Source organism: Poecilia reticulata, linkage group LG18 (assembly GCF_000633615.1).
Source record: "Poecilia reticulata strain Guanapo linkage group LG18, Guppy_female_1.0+MT, whole genome shotgun sequence".
NCBI lineage: Eukaryota > Metazoa > Chordata > Actinopteri > Cyprinodontiformes > Poeciliidae > Poecilia > Poecilia reticulata.
In genome coordinates, this window is record NC_024348.1 from 10,667,472 (window position 1) to 10,689,277 (window position 21,806).

The following is a 21,806-nucleotide window of genomic DNA, read 5'->3' on the forward strand; positions in this document are numbered from 1 at the left end:
AAAAATAAAATAAATAAAAATCCAAGATGTGTTACTTGCATTGAAATTCAGCCAACTTTACTCTGATGTCCTTAAATAAAATAGGACTCGTTAAAACCGATTATTCCTCAGAATAAATTCACCTGTCCTGCGAAGGCTGCAGAGTTTTGCTAGAGAACAGTTCACCCGGAAGTGCCCCCCCCCCATCCCCCCAAATGAGATTCTGCTCAGGACCTCATGTAACCTTGGGCCGGCTCTGGGTCTCCCCTCCAGCCAATGACAGTTAAGGTCAAGACAGCTTCCTGCTTACGTCTCGACCCCTCTCCCTCTTCCCTTCCTCCCCCCTCTTCTCCCTCCCCTCCGCCCCCCCGCTCCTGCGTTTACGAAAGAGAATGCCCGTATGCGCACGGCTGTCACTCTATCCGAGCTGGACGGACAACACAAACTTTGCACTGACGAGAGGACAACCTGCGCTCCGGGGCGCAGCAGATTTCTACCCTATTGGGGGGGTTTCTCCTTTGGATTAAACACATTTGCTCCGTGTATTTTTGTTTTCGCTGCTGATTGCGCCGGTTTGAGTCGGAGCTCGTCTCCATTTGGCACCAGACGCATCTGTCACCATCTGCAACCGAGTGCCTAAAGCTGTCAAAGTCATGCCGGCCGGGTTTCAACAGCTCGGAGGGGAGGCAAGTTTTATTCTTCTCCTTCTTGCTTGCTTTTAAGCGACAAAATTATGGGTGTCCCAGAGGGAAAGTGTTTATTTTTAACCCAGCGAGTGCGCATTTCCACTGGAACATTTTACGCACGTATATTTAGGATGTGGCCCAATCAAATTCACTCTGAGATATCTTACAGTTTTGAGTTTCGAGTAACAAAAAAAAAAAGAGAAACTAAGATGATATTGGATAATATTTAAAAATGTTTAATCCAATATTTGTTTTTACTTCACTTTAATGACGACTTTGAATACTCAGTCTGTTCTGAACGATTTTTCTGTCTATAAAAGAAAATATCTGACCTTGAAACGTCAAACATCTGAGTTTATCGATCACAGCTAATCTTTGGGGGGATGGGGGTGATCAGAGTATAAATTTGGGGAGGAAGCATTTCTGGAGCAATTGTGGGTCATACAACTACCAACAGAAGTCAGGTGTAATGTTCTCCAAAGCATCAGCTCCTATAAAAAGTCTTAGGGAACGTTTTTATAGCAATTATTTATAGGACCAGCAGGCAGTTGGTTGAGCAGCAGATCAGAGGCACTTTAATGTCATTAATAATTATTATTAATATGATTAGTAAGCCTTCTAGGTTTTTGACGTTGCACTGGTTATATTCTGGCCACTGCTCCTTAATGAACTACAAGGTACTTCGTGGTGCTTGCGGTGATTTTCCACGCATGAAGCATTATTTACCTCTACACACAAGGACACACACACGTTCACAAACACACATTCCTCTGTTTTGGTCTCTAAATGACAAACAGCGCTCATTTAGAGACTCAACACAGCAAGGTCACCGGCTGAATCTGACCCTTTTGGTAAATGATTAACACAACAGCGTGCAAGAAAAATAGATGATTGGATCTGAGAATGAAACCCGGCGTCGCCGTTTCATCAATGTTCCGATGGTTTCTCTTGTTCAGCAGTACAACGAGATGTAAATGATTGTTCAAGTATCACCAGTGGATGCTTTGCGCTCTTTCTTTCACATCAGATCAAAATGTTACCCCTTTTTTTTTTATGAGGTCGTCTTGTTCCGTCATGGCTCCAGAGTTTTCCGTTCAACCAACGCCGTCTCGACGCAAAATGCGCGAAAGATTAAGGCGCCGTTTCAGTGTCAGACGTCTTAACTCTTTGTGAGTCGGTTAAACTCTCTCTGTGGGTTGCGGACCTCGAGTCCCCAAGGTCATCTCATCTGTCACCGCTCAGACAGGTGCCCGGGGCCTGACGGGAAACCGGAGGGTAGTGAAAGTTCAGGCGCGTGGCCAGTGAACTCGTGGACCATACTGGAGGGATTGTCTCTGGTCAGGATCGAGCTTATTTATAGTTAACGTTAGCTAAGTGTTGAAACGAACCCTAACTGTTTAATTAAAGCTCAGATCTCACCTCGACGCACTCAACGTACAGACAGAAGACGGTTCTGATACGTATTGAGCAGTCGGTGTAGTGGGTTTGTTGGCGGCCAATCAGAACCTGTGAGCCACCGATGTGAAAACCTACCAACTGAGCAGCCGCGTTATCCAAAGTTACAGCGGTTACTCTTAGTACAGGCGGCGGTTTGGTACAAGTGTCTTCCTAGGCCTGTCACGATAACACATTTTTCCGGACGATAAATTGTTCCAGAAGTTATTGCGATAAACGATAATATTGTCGTTTTGAGACTAATTTTCTGTAATATTGGTGGTAATGGCAAAAATAATAATGCAAGGACACGTTCTTCTCGAAGATCAGTAAACTTTAAATTCTAATGAACATTTAACACTGGAACAGGGAGACATGTTAAATATCCAAATTAAAATAATAAAATAACAAATAAAATAAATTTTGAAGTCTTGGTAAACAAAATTGTCCTTCAAAACAAGGGCTGGCTGAGACCAAAGCACCAAACTGAAGACTTTTATCCTCCAGTTTTTGGTAGGCAGACAGAAAAAAAGAGATAAACGCTAAATCATGCCAATGGAAATGATTGAGTTTGTTTTAATTTATCATGCGATTAATTAATTTATTGATTACATGCTCACACTCAAACACACAATGCAGCCTCTGGATAAGATCAGCGGCTGCATTGTGCATTGGATAAATAGATGAATTTTTAATTCATCTATTTATTTATTTTTGCTCCATTCCTGCAAAAACTGCTCCTCAGCAAGAAAGATGAATAACAGACAATGAAGCAGCTGTGCAGGCTAAAAGCTAAATCTATTTCTCTTACAAACGTGCACATAATGCAGCATGCTTCAAGACCGATGCTTGGTAACGTTGAAGAAAGTTGCTGAGTATTTGGTCTGTTTTTTCTATTTTTTTGGACTCTATTCACACACATAAACTGCGTAATGTGCATAATACGCAGAGCAACAGACAATAACACAAAGTGGTGCACTCTAGTAAAAGTTGCAATTTTTTCTATAAAATTTCAATAGTGTAAGATTGTACAGTTTAATGAACTTTAAAATAGGACGGCAGTGATATGTATGGAAAACTATATTAATCAATCAAGCCCTGCTTTATTTGTTCATCCAGTGGATAACAAATATATTTACAGTTAGAAGTAAAAACACACAAAGCATGTGGACTTAAGAGTAAGACAAGGCTGTGGTTTTGTTTTTTACCTTCTAATACTACTTCTAATACTGCACAGACAACAAAACCTTGCCGTTAGAGAAGCTTAGAGTAGCTCTCAGCGTTTGCTCAGTGGAGCAATTTGATCGTTGTTCAGTTGTCGACATCGTGTCTCACTAATAATGCAGTGAAAAGTTAACTTCAAACTTTATATTCACTTTTTATGCTTTTATCCAGTTTCTCTTTTTTTTGTAGCAAAAGAAATCAGGTGGGACGTCTAATTTCTACAACTAATCATAATAGTGTGGCTAAGTGAATGTCTTTTTTTGTGTTTTTGCCCTGCAGACGGTGACGGGAACCCTCGCTCTATCAGTCTTCACTGCTGTTCTGGGATCGCTGACGTTCGGCTACAACATCGGAGTCATCAATGCACCACAGAAGGTAAGAAGAATAAAACCTACTAACCCGAGGCGTTTGAGACGTTTGAGTACCCAGAAATCTAACCAAGTATTTGGCTACTTTTACTCAAGCAAAAGTAAAAAGTAGCCAAATAATAAGTCAAGTAAGAATAAAAAAATAAGTAAATACTGAGTAACTGATCATAACATCTATTAAGTAAAGTTTATTTATAATTTATAGATTTATTTATAGATTATTAATAGATCATATCTACTAGCAGGATGCTGTTTGGAGTTATTTTAACGTGAATTGATAATCCCTCATGTTTCACATTGAAGTGGCCCAAACAAGGATTAGAACCACAATCAACAGAGTCGAGATGCATATAAAACTTTCTGAAAACTATAAACAATTAAAGGCAGCAAAATCCCCCAAAACAATCCTAAATATACAGCCAGAGACACAGTTGAATGTTTAGATCAAAGCACATGCATGTGCTAGAATGGCCTAGTTAAAACCTGAGCCTAAATCCAGTTAATCTATGGCAAGACTTGATGTTCACAGATGTTCTCCGCCCACCAACACTTGTTCAAACACATTTTAGCTGCTAAAAGAAATGCTTCAACACAGTTGTACGAAACATGAGAACGTCATAATCTCTTTGTTTCTCATTTAACGAACTGAACAGATGTAGTTTCATAACAGCAGACAAAGCGTTGTTGTGGTTGGCGACCAGCCCCGTCGCCTCAAAATGTCAAATTTCTAGGAGGTTTTGTTGTCACCGCGATTCCGCCGTGTTTTTCTGCTTATACTGCAACTTTGCTTAGACTTTCTCTTCACTTCCTGATCTTACAGAGTGACATGTTTGGAGCCACAATATTGCCCATATTTAGGAAACAGAAAGAAGAGAAGTTCACCAGCAAGGTTTTCTGAGTTCATCCAAATAAGATAAAGTAAATATGTCAAGAATCACGTGGAAGGATAACAGTGTTGAAAGTATGGAAATGTACTCTGATGTCCTTAAATAAAAGAGGAGTACCGGCTGCTGGTACTCAGAGAGCTGCTGTTGCTAAACCTGGTTTACTGTAAACACAACAAAACAACAACACAGTAACACAAACTCTGCTGCATTTTGGTTCGATTTTGTTGGTCACATATGTAACGTCATCAAATGTTAACTTCGTTTAATTTATTGGTGAAGTTGTGATAAAAACAAAGCAAAACTTTAAATTAGTGAATTCTGTTAGGGGATTTTATTCTCACAATGAAAACATTTAGAAAACTAATATGATATACTACTACTAACATCACCACCACAGAGGTTTATTTCTCTCTCTTCTTCAGTATGGGAAAGACAGCAGAACATCCCACTCAAGTCAGGCAGATGTGTTTTAGTCCAAAAAGTCAGGAGATGCTTCCAAGACAACTTTTCAAAACTTGCCCATTTCTGCCAAAGCAGAAATGTTTGAAAAGTTTAAAACAACTGAACCTGTGGAAGGATACCAAGAAAGGCAAAATAAATCCTCAAGGCTTCGCCTGCAGCATCTAACATCTTTTAGATGATATCTACATGCCAAAAAGTTTTCTTTTTGTTTCTCCTACCATCACAAACATAAAGGTGGTGTTTGTCAAAATCTACTGGAACTTTAACTGGAGCAAAAATTAAATAAATTCAACTCAGTTGTATTTTTATAGCACCACTCACAACAAATGTCCTCTTGAAGAACTTTAAAAAAAATTATTTTAATTCGATCACAGAATCGTTCCAATTGATCCTCGTTGTCAAATAGTGCAGTAAGCTCAAGTAATGATTCAAAGTATTTAAAAAAAATTCTGTCTAAAGAAACCCAGCAGATTGAATCCAGTCAAACTTAGGCCAGGTGAGACTAAAATTAAGCTTTTAGGTGACAGAAACTCCAGTTATTGAAAAGCATCTAATGCCTGTTGTTGAGTAAGATGGAAAAACTGCTTCTTCCAAAATCAGCCTTGTTGGAGCAGATTGCACCGTGGTTGGTGGTCTTTGAGAGAGTCCAAACGCCTGCAGGAGGCCGAAGTGGTTTGATGGTTTGTCTTTGTAATGGTTTTGTCACTGCGTCATTTAGCAGAAATAATTATGCAAAGCACATGAACAATGTTGTCTCTGAACGTCCCCTGCAGATCATTGAGGAGGACTACAATGCAACGTGGATTCATCGGTACGGAGAACCAATCCCCTCAGGGACCCTCACCTCCCTCTGGTCGCTGTCTGTGGCCATCTTCTCCATCGGGGGCATGCTCTCCTCCTTCTGCGTGGGCTTCATCTCAGAGTGGCTGGGCAGGTAGGAAAACACAACATTCTCCTCCCTGAATGGCTCACGACTCCAAGAGTTAGAAATGCGGAAAGTTGGGTTGCAGCAGAAACTTCTAAATTGGGTTTATGTTTTAGGTGTGACGTCATTTTCTAGATTGGAAGACGGTTGGTTTTCAAGCAAAGTGAGGGGCAGTGTTATGTGAAATTGACTTTTTTGAGCTTCACATCATGTTATAGTGTCGTTCCCTCATCAAAAACATATCTGAAGTGTTGCTTTGATTCTTTCATGCATATTTGAAAAATCCTTCAATCTCCTGTGGAAACCATTCAGCCATCCAAAAAGCCTGGGTGGACCTAGCCCCGCCTTCAAGGCACAGCTCCTTCTTAGAGTCTCAGTTTCCAAGCCAAGCTTCTTCCTCACAGAACAGATCTCCCTCAGTTCCTTCAGACTAGCCAGCAGCAATTAGCAAACACCAGGTGGAACTGTGCTACTACTCAGTGCAACAGTAGAAAAGACATTGCTAAAGGATTCATTGAGGAGCCGCGTTATGATGACTTCCTGAAGGCAGTGTGTCAGAAACAGCAAGAGTTTCTTTAAGCGACAGAGGTCCAATTTCAAAGCACTAAATTAGGAAGAAAAATTTCTTTTAAGTCACATTTGATATGTATATATATATATATAGCATTTTTATAATGATTGAAGTTAACATAGTTACTAGATCATGCTATAAAATGCCACTATGTGCCTGGAAAACACAAACGCTGCCCTTTGAAAGACAAAACATGGAGTCTAAGTTCCTCTCTGGCCACGATGTCTGCCGTCCGAGTTTCCCTCTGTAACCTAAACCACGATGGGTGAAACGGGGGGTGGGCATAACAGAGCTGGGAGTCCAGGGTCAGGGCACAGAGCAGGTCAGGCTGCATGTCTTCCTCGAAGCACAGCTGCCTCTGGTGTTGGTGGTAAAGCTGCTGTGACCTCAGAGGTCAAAGAGCAGACGCAGATCAACTCTCATTGGACCACAGGTGATGTTTTTAACAAGTCAGAACGTAAAGTACAGGGAGAAGAGAAGATTTACACTTTTCTTCCTATAAGATGGAGTGATTAAAAGTAGTTTTGCTGTACTATTCTAAAATATCCACACTCGGCTGCTTGACGATATAATGACATCATGAAAAAGCCTAATTCCTCGCCGCTCTTTATCTGACTGCTTTTATCTGAAACAGAAAGGCGGCGACGTTTCCCACTGCTGCAAAAATAACGCAACAGGTTACGGATATGATTACGTTTAGTTTGTGTTTTTGTTAACAGAGATTTAAGCACCACATTTTTATAGTAGCACACATTGTTTGTTACCGTGGTTACTCCATAGAGTCACTCAGTTCAGCCTTAGAGATAGGATGATGGACGGACGGACGGATTAGCACGGCTAAATAATTGGAACACAAACTTTATATTATTTACGGCATATATAAACTATACAATACGTATAAATTCTAGAAAAATATCGATAGTAAACAAGTTTTTCTATGATTTTTGTTTAATTTGCCCTCCCAGTTCTGTTAAAACTGTCTGCTGTCTCCCTCATGTTGTAGCTAACGCTGACATTAAATTTCATGTCACTATTTCACATTGAATTAGAACCACAACCAAATCACTCAAAGTCACTTAATTGAAACTGATCTAAAATAATCAACTCAGTTAATCTAAAAAGCACAGACCAATAAAAATATTATCTAAAAAGATATATATACTGCTCAAAAAAATAAAGGGAATACTTAAAAAACCCAAAATAACTCCAAGTAAATCAAACTTCTGTGAAATCAAACTGTCCACTTAGGAAGCAACACTGATTGACCCGACGAGGGTCCCCGTGGTCAATCAGTGTTGCTTCCTAAGTGGACAGTTTGATTTCACAGAAGTTTGATTTAATTGGAGTTATATTGTGTTGTTTAAGTGCTCTCTTTATTTTTTTGAGCAGTATATATCGCATTCATAGTGAAGCATACAGCATCCTTGTCAGCTTAGATGTAATTCAGATGTACTCAATTTTATCCAGTAATGTCCTGACATCTTGTCAAATAACATGCAGTTCAATTTAATCAGAATATATTAAAGCACAAATGAAATTCAGTTGATAATTCAGAGCTAAATGATAAAAAAAACTCTCACCTGTCTTGGAAGTCAAACTGATTGCATCAAAAATGATAAATTAATAAATGTGTTGGAAGAGCAAATTTATCTCTTCTTTTCAGACATTAAGGAAGATGACTGAACATTTTAAAGTAAAGCTCTTATTCAAACATCATTCTTTTAAACTGAATTTTACAGGATTTTCATGCTCACAGTACTCTATTCATCCTGTCATGACTAAAAATCATACTGAGCAGGCAATAAATTATGATGACTAACATTTTCTGTGAGTTTTTTATTTGTTTGTTCGAAATAAGCATTCACAGATATTTGCATTGCATTGTCCCTTTAGCCAGTGGCGCAAAAAGTGGGTATGCAGGGTATGCAACGCATAGGGGCGCAGCACCAGAGGGGGCGCCAAAACCCCGTCTGGAGGGGGCAGCGCGCCGATGATGTTTTCCCATACACTTCTGCGCGCCTTACGCTCCTTCACCTCACGCACATAACGAGGTAAATGTAGCGAGTTAAACCCTTCACGTATCGTCGCCTCGGGGGGTGGGCGTCACTCCTTCACCCTGACATTCCTTCCCTCGGGGAGGCGGGGGGCGCCGATCTATGTTTTCGCATCCACCTGAATAATGTGTAGTTGCGCCACTGCCTTTAGCAGTTTGCATCACAAATAGAGTTACAGCTCCCTCCAAGACTCTGTGTTTTTGTGTGACGCTGCCCTCTAGAGGCCAAAATTAATCTGGCGTCAAGTTCACAGTTCTGGGAACAAAGCAGAACCCATTCCAGTATCACGGGACTGAATCCGGCACCCTTCTGGACACCATGATGACAGTGTTTATGTTTCTTACAGGAGGAAAGCGATGCTCGCCAACAATTTGTTCGCCTTCGTTGCTGGGAGTCTGATGGGAATGTCTAAGGTCTGTCGCTCCTTTGAAATGATGATTCTGGGACGTTTCGTCATTGGGGCCTACTGTGGTAAGATAATGTCCTGTTTCTATCTCTCCTTTCTTTGTTTTCATTCATAAAAATGTAAAAACCTCTCGAGTTCTCCAGCTTGTTCTGGTTTAATCTGTCGCTTCTTTCTGAAATGCCGACCGTCTGCCTTTCTTTTCATCTCTTCCTTCTTTGCGCAGGACTTGCGTCTGGTTTGACGCCCATGTACGTGGGGGAGATAGCTCCTACAAGTCTTCGAGGTGCACTCGGCACATTGCACCAACTGGCCATAGTCACTGGGATTCTTATAGCACAGGTGTGACTGCGTGTTATTGGCCGCCCGGGGGAATAAAAGCATTGTCAAACTTTACAAAGATGCAACTCTCTGCTGCAGTTTTCCATCTTTGAGCTTTAGAGTTCTGGTTTTTACGCTGTGCAAGCTTTCAAGAAGAAACAGAAGCAAGAGACAAAACAGAAAAAAATATTGAGAACTGCGTTGAAACTCAAATCATCTCTTCAACGTGTGATAGAACATTTATAGTTGGACGCTGTGCATAAATCTGCCTGCCATTTTTGTTTTCCATCAGGCATTCCCTCTCTCTGATGTCAAAGTCAAAAAGGCTTCCTGTCTTTTCATTTGGCAGGATCGTTCTGTTGCATTAGTTGCGTTGAGCAATCATTTATATTTTCTGAAATATAAATGAAGCCTCAGGAGGAGGTTGGGACAAAACGTCCTAAAATGACCGGTTATCCATGATAACTCTGACTGATCCTCAACCTAAAGTAGGACTCATACTGATCTCCTGCTCTGGTTTCTTCTTTTTTGTGTTTTGAAAATAAATGTTTTAATTTTTTAAACTTTCACCACAGTTTCAAGACTCTTATTTTGTAGGCCAACATGTACGTACATGCCGTACTTTAAGGTGGGTTCTCTAGTCTTTCCAATTTGAATAGTAGTTCAAAGATATTAGTGTATTTGTGCCTTACTTTTAACACCAAGGCCATACACAAACCCATGCATTACCAAGAAAACGTATAGTTAGAAATAGGTGAATGAATGAAAATGTACAGTTTTTTTATATTTGATTTTACTCCCTCACTGATTTACTCAAATTAAAGATTTGTTTAGTTTGAGATGCTGTGAAAGATTAATTTGGTTTAACTTTATTCTCTAGGTAATAGTGGACAGTCCTGTATTGCTGTAGTAAATTTCTCTTTCCAACACAGTGACTCTCTTCCCCACATTGCTTTTAGACCTACAAGTTCAAAGCAGATGTGTGTTTGAGGTCGTCCTGGCATCACTAACGCCACCTTTCTTTTTCTATTTGACAAGATTCTGGGTCTGGAGATGTTGCTGGGCAGTGAGGACCTTTGGCCCGTTCTGCTGGGTTTGACCGTGGTACCGACTGTACTGCAGATGGGTCTGCTGCCCTTCTGCCCCGAGAGTCCTCGATTCCTCTACATCGTTCGGAGTCAGGAGCATCACGCCAAGAGTGGTGGGTGGAACCGCCGTCCCACACATTGTTCTTGAACCACCTCTTTGCCTCTTGATTGTCTGAACTCTTCCCATTTGTCCTCTGGACAGGCTTGAGGAGGTTAACAGGCCGACAGGAGGTGGGTGACATGCTAGCAGAGATGAAGGAGGAGAAAAGGAGGATGGACATGGAGAGGAAAGTCTCCATCCTAGAGCTCTTCCGCTCGCCTCTTTATCGCCAGCCCATTGTCATTTCCATCCTGCTGCAGCTCTCCCAGCAGCTCTCTGGAGTCAATGCAGTTGAGTTCTGATTTTACTCAGAGTCCCAAAACTTGATTAATGCTCTCAGCGGTAACTCAGATCTGTTTAATGCCGCCTCCAGATTTTCTACTACTCCACCAGTATCTTCATGAAGGCAGGAGTCCAGAGTCCGGTCTACGCCACAATAGGAGCCGGAGTTGTAAACTGTGCTTTCACTGTGGTCTCGGTGAGAAGTCTGTGTCCTGGCTCGCTGGTAGCCTCGCAGTAACATTTAGTTTGAAGTATTTGGGAGACTTCATACAGCCTTGCTTTGAGCCACATTAAGTCAACAAGTGTGTCTCTTTCTGTGTTTAACTCTGTTATCAAAGAGTAAATAAGATAAGCGGAGGCTGGTCCATCGTTTTCATGTTGAGTCCATTATCCAGCTGAGTTGTCATTAAAAGAAGCAGAAATACACATGTTAAATCATTGGTGGAGGCATATATCCACCAAACTGGGATAAGAAATAAGTTTGAGCTCTGCAAGGCAAGAGCCTCACAATAAATGCTACACCAGTGTAGACCCTCCACCTGTTTCCTCATTCACAGCTTCTTCCATATCTCTGCTCCCTCAGACTTTCTTATTAAACACCTGATACTAAAATTATCTCGCTTTGATTCTTATACTGTAAGACTGTCCACACTGAAGAGTGTTGTGGTTAATGTGACCCGGTAATGTCAGTGTGCTGCTCACACTGCAAAAATACTAAACTTCAGCTAGCATTTGTAGCTGCTAGCATTCAGCTAGCATTTCTAGTTCATGTCTGAACTAGACCAAACTGAAATAGTTAAAACTGATTTTTAGTATTCAGTCAAACTAAAAATCAGTCTATTCTGGTCAGATTTTGTTGGTTAATAATTGATAAAAGCCAGGAAGCTGAGTTTACAAACATGCTAGCAACGTTAGCTTAACCTTGTAAGTCTCAATTTTTTTGTAAAACAAAAAAAACACATCAATAAGGCCCTGACAGAACAAATGTTGTACATTTGGCTCAGAAATGAATTAAAGTAAAACTTTTTCATTGTCTTCCTGAAATAAACAGCTGTTCCTCGTGGAGCGGATGGGTCGGCGGACACTTCACATGTTGGGTTTGGCAGGAATGTGCATTTCTGCCATTATCATGACCATAGCTCTGGCTTTACTGGTAAGTAACGCTAACATTCAGGTTGAATTGTTACTTGTTTTTTGTCTACCAGTGTTACCAAGCCCAATAAACCGCTGACTGCATCGTTTCCTCCACCTGACAGGACAGCATTCCTTGGATGAGCTACATTAGCATGCTAGCTATCTTTGGCTTTGTGGCCTTCTTTGAGGTGGGTCCAGGTCCCATTCCTTGGTTCTTTGTAGCTGAGCTGTTCTCTCAAGGCCCGAGGCCGGCTGCCATGGCTGTGGCGGGCTTCTCCAACTGGACCGCCAACTTCATCATCGGCATGGGTTTCCAGTACGTTGCGGTGAGTACCATCAGCATTCCAAAATATGGGATCTTGCAAATGTTTTGGACATTTTTTCCCACTAAATTCATCGTTATCACCAAAATCTACTTCCCCAGGATCTCTGTGGGCCTTACGTGTTCCTGATCTTCGCAGTGCTGCTCCTTTTTTTCCTCATCTTTACGTTCTTTCGGGTGCCAGAGACCCGGGGAAAGACATTCGACCAGATCGCAGCCAACTTTAATCAGCACTCGGCGGCTGGCATGATGGATATGGACATGGAGCTGGACAAGCCCAGCACGGAGCTGGACTACCTGGGCGATGAAAGCATCAACTGAAGAGTCCAAACAAAACCAAAAAAAACAAAAAAACAAACTGAGTACAATTTAAGGTGAAGTTTGTGTATGGACCCTACTCCAAAATTTTTATTTTCTGACATATTTTGAGATCTGTAGTCATATTGATAAAGCTTGTGGTGCCAAAGCAGTGTTAAGATGAGTGTGTGACAGTATGGACGTTTCTGGAGCCGTGGTTTGCTGGTACCACAGCAGTTCGCTAGCTGGTGGTTCTGGTCGTTGCTCTGACAGCTCAAAGCCTTTGGGTTAGAGACTGACTGATGAAGAAACAGACAGAGGCATTGACTGCCGGTGTGAGATGATTTCGCTCAGTGCTGATGAACTCAGACGCAGCATTGAAAGATGGGGAAAATTCCTGCACTTTATAAAGAAAGACTTCGGCGAACGGAGGTACAGGTACTGTAGGACGGTGGTGTCCAACTTCAGTTCTGAAAGACCAAATCAGATGTAAATGGTTGAGCTACCTTCTCAACACCATGTTCTGCAAATGCTTGGTAATAATTAATTTGCTTTGTGCTGTGTTCAACCAAGTGAACATCTAAGACCTGTGGGACATTTGGGTCTTGGGGACTGAAAATGGACATCACTCACGTAGGAAGTTGACGTAACCTGATAGTTTTCACTTAAGATGGGAACACGTTAGAGTAAGGCTGATTTGGGTTTCTCGTACGGATTTTGGAAACACTCTATTGCAGAAAAAAGTTAGTTTCTTAACTAGTTTGCTTTACCATCCGATTTTAAAGGGGCAACATTTTGTATTTTCTTGGTGCAATCTCATTTTAGAGCACAATCATATAATCTTACCTTCAGTTGTTTTAAAAATGCTATCAAAAATGACTTCTAGGAAAATTTGTCTACTAAATTTAATGCGTTGAAATTGGGCCTCTGTCTCTTTAAGAATCTCCCTCTCTTTCAGCCCGCCATCACAACATTCCTCTTTCAAGCCTTTGAAAACATTTTTACCAGCTTTTCACTGAGAAGTCGTTTGTATGATGAGCTGAGCAGACACACAGCTCCACGAGGTGTTGCTGCCGCTAGTCTGAAGGAGCTGAGTGGGGAAGGGAGCTCTATGAGGTGGAAGCTTGGCTAGGGACCGCAGCTCCAGGAAGAAGCTCCTTGCTCATTCCAACCCCTAACGCTTGCTCTCCATCGTGAGAGCAAGCGTTAAGGCGCCCCGAATGGATTGCTACTGGAGATTCAATGATTTCTCATGAAAGATTTAAAGAAGCACACCATGCATGATTTTTGAAGAGGGAATAACATATAAATCTAAAAAAGAAATCTAAAAAATTTTGAATAATAATGCCTCTTTAAATTGGTGAATGCAGTAAAAATCAAGCAACGAAGCGTTCACACGTTTGTTAGCCTTTTCCCCATATTTTCATTAAAATTTTGGATATTTGGGAAGTTTAACTTTTATTCAGCTGATATTTGAATAGCAGTTGAGCCGTATTTTCACATTGTGATACTGTCAATATTACAATCACATAAGTTCAGATAAACAGTTTGCTGACTTTTTCCTTAAGCTTCCTGCTGATGAAGCTTGGGTCAATAAACTACAGATTAAAAACCTGACCATCAATTTTATTGGCATGCAGACCTCGAGTCAGAGCAGTTATTGCATTAAAGCCACGTTGATTAGATTTACTGCACAGCTCTAACCTGTCTGTTCCTCAAAACATTGCTGGAACCAACTTCCCATCTGAGCATACCATAGATGAATCTGAGCTAGCTTGGGTCAGTTAGACACAGCAAGTCAAAGAAAACCCTTTAGAAAATGGAATAAGCTTAGAAAAACTAAACATTTCACCCCAAAACTTCCACACTGTAGGAATCTTGCATCAGTCAGTCCTTTACACACGTGTTCCCTTTTTAAGTTATGTTTTCCAGAGATTTCAGAAAACATTTTTGGTTCTTCTTGTGTACATAGCGCTCATGTCATGGTATGTGGGTCTAAAGTTTCTACTCTGTATGCACTCCAGCTGGTGTATGGTTTTTTTGTGGATGCTCAGTCAGATTAGAGTTTAGGATTTTTGTAGTTTATGTACAGTCTTTGCATCAATGTGTGCATGTTCTGTTATGTAGTGCTCATTTCTGAATATTTGTATTGAGATTTTTTTTTTTTCCCAGTGGACCTGTAATTTTATGCGGTGGTTATACAAGTGATGTAAATAACTGTACTAAAGCCTCTTCATTTTCATATTATTCTATTCTGGAGACAAAACTAAACCAAAGTCATGGTATTTGCAAACATGTTTTATTAGTTGGCATTCCAAGCACCGACATTGCACATAATCCCCTCCAACAAAAAGGAAACCTAAAACTCGAGAAATAAATTTTTTTCTCCCCGCCCCCCATCAATCCATCCAAAGCCGGAGATGAAAGGAGCACAACGCTTCAACCGATTCAGGTGGTACCAGAACTAAACCGACTCCCAATGCAAACCACCAGCTGCACACCTGCTTAGGTTTCCCCTCAAATCAAATTAAAAAGCCAAATAAAAAACAAGGCTGGTTCCTCTGATCTACCGTTATCTGGTCAGTTAAAGAAAATGTTCTTCTAAGAGGGGTTGGAATGACAGAGTCACCAAGCAGATTGTCCTTTCCCATTTAAGCTTAAAGGTTTTTAACTTTTTAATCACACACCCATCGGTATCACCTTTTCTAATCTGCCGACTCCTCGCCAACCGGTCGCTATAAACAAGTTGAGAGAGAGATAGAGGGTGAGGGGAGGGGAGAGCAGTGCATGTTGTGAAAGAGGTCCAGCTCTCGAATTCAGGACCTACAAGAAAAACGCAAAGGAGGCACAGGGATTTCAAACGGTGAAGAACCAAACGTCATATGCCTCTAATCCTGAACGAGGATTAGGCTGGTCTTTAATCCTGGTTTGAGAAAAAGAAAAAAAAATAAAATAATAAATGCTTTGTGTTTCAACTAAAGTTTAAACTTAAAAAATGTCCTTAAAGACTCCATAAAAATTGCTTTTATCCCTTTAATGCCAGCATTCCACTTTAAACCAGTCCACGTCCGTCGAGAGGCCACCCGTTTGTCCCGTGATGCACGAGCGGCGCAATCTCGAACTGTCCGAATCCAGAGCCACTCAACGTTCTTTGGCATCAGGTCCCATCTTCCCCCTGGGGGCTGAGGGTCTGAGACAAGCCTGGGTGCAATCACTCTATTGGGGCTTCAACTTCTGGGGCGACCGCCGCCTGAGGGCAAACAAATTACAATGCGTCACAGGAAACATGCAGGAACACTTTATTATGCTCAACGCTTTACCTCAGGAGATTTTGGCGTTTTAGGAGAGGTTTTCGGAGACGACTTTGACGATTTGGGTGTAGATTTGTCCTCCGTTGGGTTTGTGCTCTGAGGAGGGGACCCAGGCTCCGAGCCAGACTTCTCCGTGTCATTCTTCATGCGAGACAAAAACCAAGTACATTTAATAGACGCATTTATTTTGAGGATTTTTGTTTAAAAAAAACAAAAAAAAAAAAAAAACAACTTGCTTTTGAAGTTGAGGATTCAGAGTTCCTCTGCCTGCGCCGTCTGGACGGCCGGCGTGGTTTCTGGCCTTCTGTCGGCGTCTCGCCGTTGGTCTGGATACTCTCAGGAGACTCCACCTGTTTTACCTCTGCCTGCTGGTCCTTGACTTCATCTGAAGCCAGAGGTTTCTGGTCAGCCGCAGACTGATCCGCAGGTGGGCGAGGGCGGAAGGGTCTAGGTTGATGGGGAAAGAAAGTAAAAAAAAACAAAACAAACTGGTATGGACATTGTCACAGTTAAGTACGACTTCAGGGTTACCTGCGGTAGGGACGGTAGAATCTGCGCCTTTGTGGCATCTGCTGTGTCTGATCACCTTCAGCAGCTCCATCTTTTTCCTCTCCAACCTCCCCCTGTTATTCCAGCAAAATTTAATTAACGCCAAAGTAAAACAAAAGGAAAAAAAACCCTAAATGTTCATTCTGCTTTACCATACATTTTGGGTACTAAGTCGCGGTCTGCGTGGCCTACGTCTCCGGGGTGGAGGCCTCGTCTCCTCCGTTTGCTCCCCCTCTGGTGCAGGAGCTTGGTCATCGGCTGGTGTACTCTGGTCTGCAGTACGAGGGTTGCGGGGGAAGAACCGCCGACGGAAACGCCGTTTGTTGGGAGCGTAGCGGCTGCCTTTAACCGGAATGCCACCCGGACCCGTTACGTTGGCCGCTTCAGAGCCCTGTTGGGCAACACACCAGTTCTTTAACAGGCTAGAGTTTTCGATGCTAGAAGAACCCAAACACTCCTTCGTTCTCACCTTAGTTGCTTCAATTACGTCAAACTCTACGACTTCCCCGTCTCCAACACTTCGGAGAAACTTTCTAGGATTGTTCTTCTTGATGGCAGTCTGGAGGAAGAAAACGGTCAAAGGAATGGTACGATCAAAGCTGGGATGAAGAACCAAAACTTAATCCTACCTGATGAACAAAGACGTCTTCTTTAGTGTCATTTCTGCAAGAAATGATAGTTTAGCAGTTGCACCAAATTGGGGGATTCTTACAGTAACGCACAGTATGAAGTGGTACCTGTTAATGAAGCCATAGCCGTTACGGACGTTGAACCATTTCACTGTGCCTTGAACTGCCATGGCTGTAACAGAAGATTTAACAAATTTGTTTTTTTTCTCTCTTTTTTTACATAAGACATGGGTATAACAGGCCATTTTACAGAAACCATACTGTTATCTTGCCCTCATCATCAATCATTAACAGTCAGACTTTGAAACCAGGTCTGATCTGGGTCACGAGGGAGGGAAGTGGAGTGATGATACAACCCGTTTAACACCTTCAGGAGGCAAAAGGCAAGAGTCATGATTCATCAAACAATGATTTCAGCTTTTGTCGGGAAGCATTTTCTGCTGGAGTCCACCTGATATCGTTTAATTGGTTCATGTGTTGCTTAGGCAAATGATTTGCAGCTGTGAGGACTTCACCATATCTGGGCCGTGTGCTCACAATGTCAGGAGGGCAATATAAATTTCTCATTTGCCACAAAAATGAGGCGCACTCAGTGCGATAAATACATGCAGTATCAATTGAACTCTTTCTACAACATGGAGATTGGACGTTTATAAGTACCAACACGTGTCGCCCTGTAAATGAAGCCATAATTATTTATCGTTTACCGTCCTCACCTTGTAAATGGGATTGCCCAACCATCCTCACAACTTTCACACGTCAAAGGAAAGCAACATACCTCAAGACTATGAAAGTGCACAAGTATTAAGAATGGGACTTAACGCAGGCAATGCGCCCTAAAACAACTAACCAGACTGGTTTGCGACTCTTCCACCCTCTCTGCACCCACCTATAACCTTCCTCTCCGGCTGAGGCTCGTCTTCCACCGGGGCTGGTGGTGTTGGAGCGCTCGGCGCCTCAGCGTCGCTCATCCTCGCTCCTGCTGCTCTAGTTTGGGGACTGTCGCTCCTGCTGGTTCCGCTGCTCTCGCCCCTTCCCTGTGGATCCCCTGCTCTTCTTGAAACTTTTCTGCCCGCCTCGGTTAAGGTTTTATCTCGACGTCACGTCGAGCTGCCGGACGGAAGCCGCGCCCTCATTGGTTTCACGAGGGCACGAGCTGGAAACCGATTGGCTGCAAGAAGTCGGCAAATTGGACGGGAAACAGTAGCAGGTGGGGAACAGGTAGGAGTGAGAGGAGATGATTTCTGTCACCGGAAGTGGAAGGAAGTTTGATCTAAATTGAGTTTATGACACGTTTTTATGCAGACTTTAAATGGTAAATGCTGTGACATTTCAATCCAGTGTTCAAGACAGCCTGTAACAAGCCACCGGATTATAATCTCCTGTTTTAAATTATTTTACAACTGGATTTAGTTTAACTGCTTGAGTGTATAGATTCAGCCGGATAACATAAAAAATATTCCTAAAAAAACCCCACACACATTTAAAAATATGTTAAAGCTGTCATGAGATTTTACAGAAATGATCCTGATGCCTTTGCTGTGAATCGAAATGACCTAAATTGAAATGAATCTAACTGAATTAAACTTTGTTGACCTAAACTTACAGGGAATAAAAGAATATAACTGAAAATGAACTAAACTAAAATAAAATGAACTTGATGGAGCTGAATTACTCGATTAAACCGAGCTGAAAAAGAACTGGAAATTAACTACGTGGAAATTAAATTCAGATTGAATTGAGATTAAATTGATTAAACCTTGATTAGCTAAACTGATGGAGGTGGTCCAGAAACAACTGAACTAAACAGAATTGAATGAATTGAAGTGAACTGGAACCGAACTGAATTAATTATACCAGAGTTGAATTGAACCTAATCAAAGGGAAGTGAAGTTGGATTAAGTTGAAATGATCTGCACTGAATTTAACAGAACTAAATCAAATGGAGTGAAAATGAACTCAGTGTAAATGAACTGAATTGATTTAAGTTGAATTGATTAGGGCTTCCCTGCTTATAGTGTTTCCTGATTGTGTTTTTGGTGCTGCAAACATCAAAATCTGCTCTCTATAGGATATTTTTGAGATTTATATAAAACTAAAGTTTTAATTATCCATTCAATTGTTTATTTGTGGCACAGGGTGTTGCTGTTCAGCATCCTTGAGTCACTTTCTGTATGGAGTTTGCATGATGTCCATGTGCATGCTTTGTTTTTAATCTGTGTTCTCCAGTTTCTTCCTAAACCTCCTAAGTGCTTGCTAACGTAGCCATGCTGATATCACTCTGAAAAGTCGACTGTCAAAGTTTCAATTAGATTTTATTGTTGGATGCTTTCAAAGAAAAAAAAAACGTACAATTTTTGTTAATCTCTGCGATCTGTCATTAAAAGTTGACTTTATAAAACAACAGTAGCTTAATTCACATTTTGCCTTTAAGTGCAGTCTGCATAGGTCACTGCACTCCAGTTTCAAACCACTAAATTTAACTCAGCCCCTCTGAGAAGAGCCAAGTTCAGCAGCACCATTTGCTGCACACTTGCACCATGAGTCCAGAGCAAGAAAATAGTTACAAATGTAGATTGAGATTCCTGGTGGGAGAGGGAATACAATAAAATAAAGCTGGAAAGACTGTGGGGGGGATGAAAGTCGACTCCTCAAGATGCAGGAAGGTGTATGAAAACACACGTTGAGCTTGTAAAATCTCCAACTGCATGCTGATCAATAATGTGTCATTTTAATAAGGCGCGCAACAGAATTACATCTTTTAGCTTGAATCCGCAGAGAAATTGTAAAAGCAGAACATAAATAGCGGGCGCCATTTGTAATTTAGATTCATAGCGTAAAACAATATGCGTCAAATACTTTGCTGACTTTGCAAACGCACAGAGTGTAGCATCTATCACACAGTAAGAGTCCAGGAAGAGAAAACAGGAATGGTCCATGTGCGACACACATCAGATTGTTGAGGTTTCTTTAACGGGCATCTGCATGACGGAGACATCAAGCTACTGCCAGTTAGCCAGCAGCTAACAGGAAAAGCGGCAGCTCTTCAAAATAAAAGTCTTTCAGTGGGGAGGGAGGAGAGCGGGGAATTAAGCAGAGATACAGTGACGATTAACCTTTGTATTAAGAGTAGGAACACATATTTAATGAGTGTAGCAATACTTCGTGGCAATACTGTTATGATCATTAAAAAAAGCTGGTTTTCTGATATCTATGTGCATGTCTAAAGCTCAAATTTGACCTAAATTTGGTCCATATTTCCTAGTAAATTAATGTGTAAACAGTGTGGATGTAGAGCAACAAGAAAAGAAAAAAAAACATTTATCCAGACGATAAATTAGATGCTGAGTTTCTTTAAAGAGGTGAATGCAAGTCAAACTTGACCAGATCTAAAATTGTGGGGAAAGCGCATTAAAAAGTCTTGGTGGAAGTAATTAGACATGAGGTGATTTGTACTGTGTCAAATATTTAAAAAATATATAATTTAATAATTCAGGAGTCTGCAACATTTACAATCCAAAGATTCATTTTTTACCTAAATCCAGCCGCATAAGGCTATAGCTTAGATTTGAACACGTGATCTTTTGATAAAAATGACAACTTGTGTTTTTTAATAAATTTCTCCTCTGGGAAATTTGTTGTTTTTTCAGAGCCACCATTTTATGTCTGTTATTTGCATAAAGCAAATAGAACTCTTGCAAAAACCAGATGGATATAACTTTCTTCTTTGAGACATAGTTTGCGGAAAATGACACAACAAAGTTTTCAAGCAATTGACAGGAAAAATAGATCTGCAAATATCAAGGGTATTTTTAATGTAATAATTCTGTTGTAAAAGAAATCAGTACGTTTATTCCTCATTATAAAAACATTAGTCATCATTTTTAGATATATTGAGAGCCATTGTACGTCCAAAAAGTCACTGGAGTTATATAGTTCTACATATCAACAACTTGATATATAGAACCATGTCGCAAAATAGAAGAAATATTTCTCACATATATATATATATCTTATTTTATCTCAATAAAGACGATATAGCCCAGTGAAAGAAAAGCAGTGTACTGTGAGTTTTGTGAGTGTTTTATTGTGGAAGAGCCAACAGGAAGTGGTTGCCGTCGATGTTTATACGTTTATTATGTCCAAGCGGTGCTGGGGAGCTGGATGACAGCAGCAGACAGAGGGAGAGAGAGGCTGCACATCGTGCAAACAAGCGGGCTTTGGATGCGTTTCGGCCCGGCGGCTGCTTGGAGTGGTCGCCTTCCTCTGCTGGAGGCAAACAGCAGTCTGGACAACACTGAAGGGGAGAGAATGACTCAGAGAAATAATAAAAATATCAGCTAAAGGCTAACTAATAATAATAATAATAATAATAATAATAAAATAAATTTTAAAAAAAAGGTGGGAGCGACATCGTTTTGGAGGAGCAGAGCGGGGAGCAGACGCCGGGCTGGACAGTGACCACAGCGGAGGAGCAAAGCCATTATCAGCGGAGTAAGTTCTCCTCGTCCAATAAGAGGGGCGTGTTTGCGCCTGGCCAGGAGGTTTCCTCCGCACAAGACAGGCTGCAGACAGGCGCTCTTAGTGCGTCTCTCCTTTAGGTGATTTGTTATTGGATTTAAAGATAAAGTACAGCCAACATTTTTGGTCCATCCAGCGCGAGGGGTTGCAGCTGGTCCCGGGTCCGCAAGGCGCTGCCTGCCGGAAGCCGCAGTTACATTAGTGTTCAGCTGTTTGCTGGTTCCTGTCAGTGTTACTGGGAGGAGGGGAGGTGTGTGTG

The 21,806-nt window shown here is 41.4% G+C and overlaps 3 protein-coding genes across 3 annotated transcripts in view; 2 read left to right on the forward strand and 1 right to left on the reverse strand.

Moving 5' to 3' along the window:
• The first annotated feature begins 372 nt into the window (after positions 1–372).
• LOC103480459 (solute carrier family 2, facilitated glucose transporter member 4) lies at positions 373–14,756 on the forward strand. The gene is made up of 11 exons (XM_008435410.2): positions 373–665; positions 3,603–3,698; positions 5,814–5,974; positions 8,937–9,061; positions 9,220–9,335; positions 10,353–10,515; positions 10,605–10,792; positions 10,876–10,980; positions 11,836–11,937; positions 12,041–12,244; positions 12,343–14,756. Exons 1-11 carry the CDS (start codon positions 633–635, stop codon positions 12,559–12,561), a joined length of 1,512 nt encoding a protein of 503 aa, XP_008433632.1. The 5' UTR covers positions 373–632; the 3' UTR covers positions 12,562–14,756.
• A 64-nt stretch (positions 14,757–14,820) lies between these two features.
• On the reverse strand, positions 14,821–18,258 carry LOC103480458 (Y-box-binding protein 2-A). The gene is made up of 9 exons (XM_008435409.2): positions 17,916–18,258; positions 17,135–17,198; positions 17,027–17,060; positions 16,867–16,956; positions 16,555–16,788; positions 16,380–16,471; positions 16,085–16,295; positions 15,858–15,989; positions 14,821–15,787 (listed from the first exon to the last, which is right to left on the reverse strand). Exons 1-9 carry the CDS (start codon positions 17,995–17,997, stop codon positions 15,749–15,751), a joined length of 978 nt encoding a protein of 325 aa, XP_008433631.1. The 5' UTR covers positions 17,998–18,258; the 3' UTR covers positions 14,821–15,748.
• Positions 18,259–21,174: 2,916 nt separating this feature from the next.
• Positions 21,175–21,806, forward strand: part of LOC103480456 (eukaryotic translation initiation factor 5A-1) — a 6,070-nt gene continuing 5,438 nt past the window's right edge. The window contains exon 1 of the mRNA XM_008435407.2: positions 21,175–21,520. The gene's annotated coding sequence lies outside the window, so the exon portion shown is untranslated. The remainder of the gene's footprint in view (positions 21,521–21,806) is intronic.